The 12,194-nt window shown below is 36.4% G+C and overlaps 1 protein-coding gene across 1 annotated transcript; it reads right to left on the reverse strand.

Annotated features, from left to right (window-relative positions):
- Positions 1 to 3,919: 3,919 nt before the first annotated feature.
- LOC145642774 (uncharacterized) lies at positions 3,920 to 4,252 on the reverse strand. The gene has a single exon (XM_081693948.1). The coding sequence runs from the start codon at positions 4,250 to 4,252 to the stop codon at positions 3,920 to 3,922; it is 333 nt and encodes a 110-aa protein (XP_081550074.1).
- Between the last annotated feature and the right edge of the window lie 7,942 nt (positions 4,253 to 12,194).

Raw genomic sequence — 12,194 nt, forward strand, 5'->3', positions numbered from 1 at the left:
AAGAATGCTTCAAAAGGTTTTTTTCTTGCAAAATGAGCCATTTAAAAGGTTTTTTTTGACAAATTTTCTAAAAGAAAATAATGTTTGTTAAAACTTTATTTCTCAAGTCGTCTTAAAATGAAATAAAATATTCTTAAAATAACACTTAGAATAAAGCCTGGTTAAAACTCTTATTTCTAAAGTCATTTTTAAGATAAGATTAATTACATTTTAATTAAAACTCCATAAGTTAGGAAGTATATACATACCACCATTAACATAATTTTTAAAAAAGCAATTAAGAGAAAAACGTGCATATTTCATCTCTTTGACAGCTTGAACTAAAAAAATCATTAAAAATCATAGAAAAATCGAAAAACTTATTGTGATATATGGTTAGAAAGATCTTGAAAATTTCTAGCACTTGAGATAAATAATTGGAACGGATTCTGATCGTAAGGGTTGTTTCACATGCCATCTTTGGGTCGTGGTAAGTAATTCTTTACTCTTGAACAACCTTTGCTTAAACTCTTAATTCTTTAGGTCTTTAAGCTCACTTTGAGAAATAAATAATTCTTTAAAATATATATTAGGTAGTCACATGAATGTATTAACCTTTTATATTTAAAATGCATTATAAAAGATGCAATGCAAAATGCAAGTAACCCCCCCTCTTTGTAACCTGGCCTATCACCTCACCAATAGGTTTTGCTTTCTTATGGTGAGTAATGAAAGATTTAGGGATAATTTAGCACCTAATACCGTCAGTACCCCTATTAGTAACATCACATGAAAACAAACACATTAGTTAGCATAATAATAATAATTAAGGAAATTAAGAAAGGAATAAAGATAATACCTCGAACTAGATGTAGCAATTTTTTGGATAATCCTTCTTACTTATCAGGGATGAAAAGATGATCACTCCTTAATTAAAGTGCAATAAAAGAGACTAAGTGATTTTTTTAGAGTTTTGAGACATTAAAGGAAATTAATGCAAAAATAAAGCTAAAGAACTTTTTTTTTTATTTTTTTTTTTATTTTTGGTTAGAGGAAATAAACTTGAAAAATAAAGTTAAATCTTGATAAACAAACCCTTTTTTTGTTTTTAATATAGACTAGGAATACTTAAGCAATTAAACTAATATTTTTTAACAAGGGTGATAAAGAAAAATAATGCTTGAACTTGAAATATTTTTGTGTTTTTTTTTATAGGAATTAAAGATGATAACAATAAAAAAAAAATAACATCAACTTAATTATAAGATGCGTTTAATAAGCTAATAATTTAAGAATAAAGCTAAATTGGAGAGATTTTAGCTAAAGCAAAGATTAGAGGAGAAAAGTTTTTAGAGAGAATTTTAGAGAGAGAATTTGTAGGAATTTTTTGTGTGTTTTAAAACTTGAGAATTAGGGGGGTATTTATAGGAAAATAAAGGGATTAATTTGTAAATAAAAAAGTAAATAAATTAAAATCAAGGATTATTTTGGTAAATATCAAGATTTTGGTAATAATGAGAATCTTGATATTAAATTCTTTTGTTTTATATGTAACAAAGACCTTAGATTACAATACTAATAGGGTTGGACAAAATATTTCAGAGTAAGTAAAAATAGTAAAAAGAAAAATAACCCCTGCCCTTATTAGATAGTACATATAAATTTACCCAAGAATATCTAAATATACGACAAAACCTTATAAATACAAGCATTTTAAATAGTAACCCTTATTAAAAATGTAAAGTAAAGTAAATCATATAAAATCATAAGATTGACATGGTCAAAGTGAAAACACTCATACAATATTAAGTCATACGACATAAATTTAAGGTGGTCAAGGGTAAAAAAAATATTCCCTTGACCGAATAACCTTAAAAAAAGGTGAACTCTTACCTTGCTTTACTCTACTAAAACACAAATTTATACTTATCATAGTCGTAAAAAAAAAAGACAAAAGATACAAAACTAGATTAAAACAACAGAAAAACAAATAAAACGGAAAACCGAATTCACGTCGGCAAAACAAGTAAATGTAATGGAAATTACTATTTGGAATAGTGTCAAATAGTGTTTGAATAGTAAATATAATATATGACGCATATGAAATCCAGCTGTTCTAATTAGCGCCAGATAAATATTGATACAATTGATCGAAATTGAAATTTATCGGATACAATATGAACCGCGGGGGATAAATAAAAGGTAACGTTAATTCACTATTGACAAAATTTTATCAAAATTGACGAAAGAATACACAAATTAGACCGAAATAAGCAAGTCATAAAAAATTAATTAAGATAAAAAAAACAAAAAAAAAAAAGTAAAACAAAAGGAAAAGAAACGAAACTACAAAAGAAAAAAAAAAAGAAAAATTATGTCAGAAGAAACTCCTTTCCGCCATAATTCTTTCCACTAAGGCAACAAGAAGTAAATGATCAGGTGCAAGATCCCTTTTTCGCGCTAATTTGACTATTCCTAGATACTTATTATTACTATTCTTCTACGTGTTGTATTCATACATCCCACAAGTGTTTTTCTTTTACTCTCGTTCATACAATACTCAATTATCCGTAGATAAATATCGATGGGTTTGGTTCAAACTTATATTTATCGGATCAAATATTAACTGCGGGACAAAAAGACAAAGATATTAAAACAAGCGTACATAAAAGGGGGTCCCTTTAGCACTATAACATGTAGTACCCATTTAGGTGTGGGAATGTTTGTCATTTCCCTATATTGGTTGGACATGAGTCTGTAGAGTAGTGGACTTTATAGCTTAGGTAAAATGGTCATATAATATGGTAGTGCACAAATCACAAAAAATCACTAGATAAAATAAAAAAGTACTCTAACAGTCTAAGTGAACATATTAATATACTTACTATACTCTAAAGGGTTAAACAATGCTTGTTTATAAAGAAAATGACACATTCTCCTGGCCAGACAAAAAAAATTGTACTTTATACTGTACGATTATTATACATATATGTATAAAAATACGGTCTAAAATACTTACTTTTTACTATAAAAAAAAATACCCTTATCCATAATCACCACTCACCACTTTATTCTTATCTTCTTCCATTTTCCTCCTTACCCGAAAAAATCAAACCAAAAAACCACCATTAAACTCGGCCACCATGTTTCAAGAAAACCAAGAAGATCAGCCTGTCTTCACCTTTGAGGAAGGCATGAGGATGATAAGGGTGTACTTCATGTACATTATGGGGCTAGTGGTCCTTTTAATAGTTGTATTAAATTACTTGTTTTTTTTAGGGCAAGCAGCGGTAATAATATTAAAGGAGATTAATTTCCGCCAGAGTCAATAGACTTTGGGGAAAAGGACCCAAAGATACAAATTCATCCCAACCTCTAGTCTCCCATCTAGCGACATTATGAGCTAGAGTATTACCCGACCGCTTTACATGAGAAATTAAAAAGGAACTAAAACTAGAAGAAAGCCTACAAATATCATCATATAGAAGAAAAACAGGGGAGAATCCTTTTGCATAGTTTCGGACAGCATTCACCACATTCAAAGCATCACTTTCAAGCTGAACATCAGAGAAACCAAGCCTCTTCGCCACCAGCAAACCGTAGCGGCAGGCAGCAGCTTCTGCAATACCCACTTTCCATCCAGCACCCTCTTGCCTTACTGCTGCAGCAACCACAGACCCTTGTTCGTTTCTGATCACGACCCCCAAGCAAGTTTTGACACCCAAATGGGCATCACAATTCACCTTGACCCTTCCCTGCCTCGGGCAGCTCCAAGAACTGACAGATGAGTTGATTTGGCTAGGTCTGCTTGCAACATTTTCAGCACACTCAATACTTTCACGCACCATGTTCACAAACCCCTTAGCAACCTCAACGGTAATAAATGAATTTTGCTCGAAAGTGGCCATATTTCTGCAGTGCCAAGAGGCCCAAGCTAGCGTTATTCAGTCCTTGAAACATTTTTGGAGAGCCATAGAAACCTTTCAATGAAGCTGGAAATCGGGGCCTGTTGAATTTGATCAGCAAACGGACTGGCAGCCCAAATCTCTTTCGCTGCAGAGCATTTAAAAGCAGCGTGGATAAAAGTTTCCTCATCGGACTCGCATATAGAACATGTCTTTTCAGAAACAATGTGGTGATAGGCTAGTCGCTCTTTCACCGCTAGAAATCCTTTACATGCCCTCCATAGAAAGTGTTGCAATTTTAAAGGACACTTGAGAGACCAGATTAGTCTCCACGTCTCATCAGAATCCCCACTCAGTACGACACTCATGGACTTCTTTCTCAACTAATAACCCGACATTACACAATATTTGCCATCCTTCAAAGGCCACCAGTACATTTTATCCAGGGAGCTATAATTGGATAGGGGAATGGTGATAATTAAGGCCCTGTCAGCAGCATTGAAATTATTGTTGATGACATTAATATCCCAAGAATTGCTACAATGATCAATCAAGTCCACAACCCTCAGCTCCATATTACTATTAGGCAGCGGAGTTGGTACAATGGCCGATGTGTTACCAGGCAACCACGCATCACACCAAACCTTGATCTCACATCCATTTCCCACCCTCCATTTGAGGCCCTCAAGAATCAATTCTTTCGCACTCCACATGCTCCTCTAAGCGTAACTCGGGTCATGACCCCTACTAGCCTCCAATAAATCACAATTTTTAAAATATTTTGCTTTTAGAACCGAATGGATAAACGTACCTGGATTGTGATGTAATCACCAAAGTTGCTTAGCAAGAAGAGCTTGATTGAAACATTTAAGATCACGGAACCCCAATCCCCCTGGAGCCTTAGGTCAACATAAAAGATCCCACCGTTGCCAATGCATTTTGCTTACGGACTCCGTAGAACTCCACCAAAAACGAGCTAACATTGCATGGATCTCATCAATAAGGCCATCTGGAATCTTAAAAATGCTCATCATATACGTCGGGATTGCTTGGGCCACCACTATAATCATAACTTCCTTACCCGGTCTAGACAACAATTTTTCTTTCCACCCCTGCAATTTCTTCGACAATCTTTCTTTCACCCCTGCAAAAATCACTTTTTTCGATCTTCCAATAATAGTCGGAAAACCAAGGTATTTCTCATGCCGCTCAAATTCACGAAGCCCCAAAATATCTATAATTTCACGCCTTCGAGTAGTGCTAACCTTTTTGCTAAAGAACACTTCAGTCTTGCTTAAATTGACTTTCTGACCCGATGCTCTCTCGTATGTGCTAATGATATTAGCTATAGTTGAGCATTCTAGTGTACTAGCTCTCGCAAAAAGGAGACTATCGTCAGCAAAAAACAAATGTTAAGCATTCTTGCAAATTCTAGCACCATGAATAATCTTTCGATTGGCAGCCAAAGTGATTAGAGTTGAAAAAGCATCCGCACTTAACAGAAATAAGTACGGAGAAATAGGGTCGCCAAGCCGCAAACCCCTTGATGGTACCACAGCCCCTGAAATACGACCATTGATCTTAAAAGCAAAGGATACACTGTTGATACAACATATAACCCGGTGAATCTAACTGGTCGAAAAGCCCAACTTCAACATAACTTGTTCCATGAAACCCCATTCCACCCGATCATAGGCTTTGCTCATATCTAACTTCATTGCAATAGTACCATCCTTACCTTTGCCTGCCCTTTTCATAGCAACCTCTAAACCTCAAAAGCTACAATGGCATTATCAATTATCAACCTCTACGAGACAAAAGCACTTTGATTCGGAGATATAATATCCCCCAATTTTTTTTTTAATTTATTCGCAAGTACTTTTGACACAATTTTATAAATAACATTGCAACAACTAATGGGTCTAAATTCCGAAATCATTTTTGGATCATTACATTTCGAAATAAGAACGATGCAAGTGTTATTTATTCCCGCAATATCAATTTCCCCTCTCCACCAATTCTGAACATAAGCAATAATATCAGGACCGACAACATGCTATAATTTTTGAAAAAATAAAGCGTGCATACCATCGGGTCCCGGAGCCTTGTTAGGGTGCATCTGAAACAAAGCATTTTTTACCTCATCACTTGTGGGCACACGGTCTAGTACCAAGTTCATTTCTGTTGTAACTTTCAATTTAAGACCCTCCATCGCCCCCTGGATGCCGGTTGGCGAACTAGTTGCAAACAAGTTTGAGAAGTAGGCAGAAATAAGTCTTTCCAATTCCACTCTGTTCGACTTCCATTCCCCATTATCATCAAGCAGCCCTTTGATTCTATTTATTGTTTTACGTTGACTAGCTTTGTGGTGGAAATACTTTGTATATTTATCCCCATCACGAAGCTCATTGGCACAAGCTCGGGCAAACCAATATGATTCCTCCAGCATATACAGGGCGTCTAATTCATCAGCTAGCTCTCGACATCTCTGTAGTTTTTCGCCATCCATAGCACCATATTTCAACTCCTTAAGCGCCTTCACAGCTTTTTTAATTTTCTTCTTGATATTCACAAATGTAATAGCTGCCCAACTCTTTAATTTCTCCCCACATAAAGCCAATTTTTGCTGCATATTCAAACCCTTTGCCCCTTGCCATGCGTCAAGAAAAACCTCTCCGCATTCCTCTTTAGAGAGCCAAAGCTGCTCAAACTTGAACCCCGTGTCACCCCCCTCATCAGAATTTTTCTTTTCGGTAGTCAATAAAATCGGAGCATGATCCGGTTTAAGGATTGGAAGATTCCTAACCTCATAGTTCGGGAACATAGAACACCAACTCTCATCGGCAAGGAACCTATCAAGTCGTTCTCGGACAAAGGTAGACATGGAGTTGCCCCTCTCCCATGTAAAGATACTGCCTTTAAACCCCAAATCACGAAGAGCACATCTATCAATAGCTTCCCGGAAAGTATCCATCAATCTCTCACTTCTTATCACACCACCTTCCTTCTCCGATAAACTCAAAATCTCATTAAAGTCACCGAACATAATGTTAGGGAGATTAGAAGCCAATTTTATTTGAGACATGAGAGACCACTTTTGATGTTTATTAGCTTGTTCCGGCCAACCATATAATCCAACGGCCCGCGATATAGGAGTATTATTAACATCGAGCACATTTGCAAGAAAATGATGTAAAGACTACGACACAATATCAACATTCACATCTTTCCACCAAAACCCCACACCACCCGAACTACCATTACTACTCAAGCTAATACCATTCGAATAACCACAACGATTTTGAATTTTATTTAAAATACTAGCATCAACTTTAGTTTCCATTACAAACACCAATTCCGGCCTTTCCCTCCAACAAAGATCTTGGAGGGCTCTAACTGACCTCCGGTTGCCAAGCCCGAAGCAGTTCCAACTTAGTATTTTCATTGCTTTTCGAGGGCTTGGTCAGAGCCAAGACCCTCTACTTTGAAATTTTCATTACAGACAACATTAGACACCCTTATTTTTGTTTTTTTAATCCCACGCGTACTACCCTTACTAGTATCACTATCACCCAAAGTGACATCATATTTTCTTTTTCCCCCCACTACTACATCACTAACATCAGACATATTAGTGTCATCATTATTATTTAACACAAATCTTTCTAACCTCTTCCAAGAGCCTCCACCTTGAGTTGCTGAATAGGACATAGTAGTACAAGGCACCTTAGCATTTTCCACACGCACAGGTAGTACCATAGAGCTTGAGCCATCAATATCATCACCGCCCACGCCCTGAGAGCCAGACGGTTGTTGAAGTTGGACAGGCCGCAACACTAATTTCTTACTATTCGGGTCAGTTACAATCATAAGTTAGGCTTCTCTTGCCTTTGGGGACTCGATGTTCGCCTTTGGGGACTCGATGTTCATCTTATTCGGGGAGTTAAAGAGAAGTTAACGGGCTGCACTAGGGGGTCCCAAACGAATAGCTTGTGGATCATTGTATAGGAGTTTGTGAGCTATCTTACCACGAGACAAATTGTCAACCCACTGTCGCTCTTTTTTGCGGTCAGCAACATTAATACGAGAGCGCTGGACAGGCGAGGCTGCTAGGAAAGGACCATACTGGAAAACCACTCTAGAGCCCTCCTCGTTCTCTTCAAAATAGAGACACTCCTTGTCAGAGTGTCCTAGTCTACCACAATAGTAGCAAAAATCCCCCAAGCGTTCATACTTAAATTCAATCCACTTAGTCATATTACCCCCTGCAATAACTTTCATACCTCTCCTTAGAGGCTTCTCCACATCGATAATGACATTGACACGCATATACTTCTCCCACCCAAGATGGTCGGTATCATCAAATTCAACAAGCCCCCCAAAACTATCACCAATCTCCTTAGCAAACCGCGGATTACGCCGACTAAAAGGAACGTCTAGGGCTCTGACCCAAAAAGGAGAGAATTAAAAAGATACCTCGGAAGGTTGGTCATCACCATTCAGTTCTTGGAGTAGCAAAATCTGGTTGTCGAAATCCCATGGCCTCCCTTCGAGCACCTTTCTCTTATCAGATTCCTCAAAGAATTGGATGATGAATAAATTTGTCTCGATCATGCAAATGGCTACATTAACATTAAGGCGCCAGAGATTAACAAGGACCCTCTTCATCGCTTACACATTAAATGGTTTCTTGGTCAATAATTTGCCAACCAGAGAAAGGTCAATCCTCGACTTCGATATCACATCATCAGGCTCCTCATAATCACCACCATAAACCTTGTCCTCCTCATCAGTTAAGCGAAGTTTACCCCAGTGTTTAACCAACTCATCAGCCATAATTGAGAAAAAAAGATCACGAACCATTAGAAGATAAATTAGAGAGCAATTATTGAAAAGAAAATGGCAAGGATTTGGGAAAAAATTACTCAGAGAAGACAGTTTTTCGCAAACCCTAGCAGAGACACCCCAACCCTACTTGTGGGACTTTCCTAATCTTGTCTTTTTATTAAATTACTTGTTAATCCACAGGTAAAGCCCGAAAATAACTTCGGTGGAACAGGGTAAAAATACATGTAGTGTTAGTTGTACTTCTATATTTTGTAATTCAGTAGTTTAGAAGTGCAAATTGTAACATGTATTTTGGAAACTATGAATAAAAATCATTATTATTACTCAATTCCTTCGTTTTAAATAATAAAACAACCGTTATTGGATTTATAAAAATATTTAGCAAAATAATAATAATTATTTGCAAAAAAAAAAAACGATAACTATAATAAAAGATAATTATTAGTGATAATTAAAAAAAAGTAGGATCAAAATTTGGTGTCTACAAATTACCCCCACATTATTTGAATTTAAATAAAATGATAATCAATGTTTGAGAAATGACACAAATTTTGATGTATGTTTCTGAAAAAAAAAAGGAGGAAATTCCCAATTGATTTTCATTTAAACATTAGCTTGAGTGCAGTTGAAAAACTAGCTGAAAAATAGAGTGAAATTCTCACTCAATCGCAACACAAATGTTGGCTTAGGTGCAGTTGAAAAAATGGCTGAAAAATAGAGTGGACTTCTCACTCAATTGCAACACAAATGTTGTCTTAGGTGCAGTTGAAAAACTGGCTGAAAAATAGAGTGGAATTCTCACTCAATTGCAACACAAATGTTGGCTTGGGTGCAGTTGAAAAACTGGCTTAACCTTGTAGAAAATCAAAACTCTAATTTGCACAAGCATGAGGAAAAATAACAATAATTTTTGAAATAACACAGTCTATGGATTTCGGATGCAAAAACAACAGGTGGTTAGTACTGAGTTTCGGAAAAGCAAACTCCTTCGGCCTTTTCTTCCTGGCTCCATTATCATCACCACCCCTATAAAAAGGGAGGTGACATTCATTCTTTCTACACGAAGTCAATTTCCTCCTTCTTCTTTCAAGATTCTTAAGTCATATTTCTTATCTCAAATTTCGAAGAAAAAATAAATGCAATGTTTCATGAATTCAATGAAATCGGTGGAGCTAAAAAGCTTCAACTAAAAGGGGTGGTAGAAAATATTTCTCCACATCGCCTTTCCCTTTATACAAGTGTCTTCACCAGAACTATCACCCCTCTCCTAATTATCCAACCTCGGTATGATATGATTCATGCTGCTATTGAATTTTAGGATGAAGAACACCATGTTTTTCGCTTTGGAGAGACGGAAATGACTCCTCTTCTAGAAGAAGTGGAGGATTTACTAGGTCTTCATAAACAAGGCCGTGTGATTACACCTACTGACCCAAGGGCAAATAATGCGGTCATGTGGAATTTGCTAGGTATACCATTAAATATGGAAAGCAATTATCGTTTGCTTGACATTTTGATGTTAGAGAACTTCCTTGAAACCTTCTCTTTATCTCATTGGGAATTTGCCAACAATGAGGATTTCCAAAAGTGCCAAGAAAGAGCTTGCATCCTTTTATTGCTCGGCCTTGTTTTACTCAAGGAATCATTATTATCCTGTCATGTTCATTGCCTTTCTTTGTTGTCAAAGATTGAGTCAGGGAACCGTTTAGGGCCTCTTATCCTAGGGGAAATTATGATGGGGCTTGGCCATCTGAAACAAAATCCAAGTGGTTTTGTTAAAGGGTGTCTAATTTGCTTCAACTTTGGTTATGTGAGAAATTCAAGCTGTCTAGACCACCTTTTCGAACTCCTTACCAAACCCGACATATTCGGGAGAGAGGTTTTTTCACTACGTGAAAAAACGCATTTGGCACCGGTTCAAACCCGGCCTAAGGCACCGGTTTGAACCCGTGCCTATGTGGGGGGTGCCAAATACCCCCTTTTTGGCACCGGTTCAAAACCGGTGCCATAAACCGGTTTTGGCACCGGTTAACCGGTGCCTTAAATAGTTCCGCGAAATAAATTTTTTTAGTGGAAGCTCTTTTAGGCACCGGTTAACCGGTGCCTTTTTGGTATTATATTTTTTTTTTTTTTTTTTTTTTTTACACTTTTTTCTTGCAATAATTACAAAAATAATATACAAACAAGTTAACAAACATCAGAAATACGAAACAAACAAAATGGTAAAATACGGAGTTTTGATTGAAATTGTTATATTCAATTTATCACATTACATTCAAGTAAATTGTTATTGTACAATACAAAAAAAAAAAAAAAAAAAGTTACAATAAATTATAATGAAATTCTACTCAGAAATTGAAATTGTAAAACAATAAAAAAAATTACAACATCAAAACAATAAAAAAAAAAAGTCTTGAATCCTTGAATTGTAGCTTGAATTAACACCTGCATCAATAATAACCCAGAAATTATTAAAACTCAAAAAAAAAAAAAAAAAAAAGAAACAATAACCCAGAAAACTCATGCATGCAAGAGAAAGAGAAAGAGAAAATCAATATAGAAAACCCAGAAAACCGCACAAACATTGAATTAACCCCAAAACTTTCGAAAATCAATTCCCAAAACTTTCGAAAATCAATTAATCCAGAAACTTTCGAAAATCAATTAACCAAGAACAACAATTAACCCCAAAACTTTCGAAAATCAATTAATCCCAGAAATTTTGAAAAATCAATTAAGTGCAAATTTACAACAATCAAACCCAAAAACATTAAGGCAATGAATTATAATTACACCAATCAATTTTGAACAATATTACAACAATCAAACCAAAAAAATTAAGACATATAACATATATAATTAAACCCAGAAACCCTTACAAATTAAACCCAGAAACATGCACTAACCTCAAATTTGACCAGAAAATAAGTGGAATTGGTGGCGGCGGTGGTTAGTGGCGTCGGTGATGGTGGGCAGAAGACAGAAGAGAGGTCGGAGATCGAGACAGAAGAGGACAGAGAAGGGAGAGAGGACAGAGAAGAGAGGTCGGAGAGAGAAGGAGGGGAGGAGAGGAACGCCGGCGCCGCGCGATCTAGATTAGAGGAGGAAGAAGGTGAAGCGGATCGTGATTAGAGGAGGGAGAAGGAGAAGCGCCGAGGAGAGAGAATGAGGAGAGAGAAGGAGGTAGCTAGGTTAGGTTATATATATTAGGGTATATATATATAAAGGAAAGGCCGGGTTTTTTTGTTTTTGGAGCAACGGTTCAGTGGCACCGGTTCAAACCGGTGGCCATTTTATTTTTGGCACCGGTTTGAGCTAAACCGGTGCCATTGTTCTTGGTCTAATTCCCCGCCCAATTGTAGGCCGGTTTTTGGCACCGGTTTGGCCTGAACCGGTGCCAATTGGGGGTTGCCTTTTTGTATTTTTCTACTAGTGTTTCCCTATATCCCGTCAATGTTGGAA

The sequence above is a fragment of the Chenopodium album genome, chromosome 8 (assembly GCF_948465745.1).
Source record: "Chenopodium album chromosome 8, dcCheAlbu1.1, whole genome shotgun sequence".
In the NCBI taxonomy this organism is placed as follows: Eukaryota; Viridiplantae; Streptophyta; class Magnoliopsida; order Caryophyllales; family Amaranthaceae; genus Chenopodium; species Chenopodium album.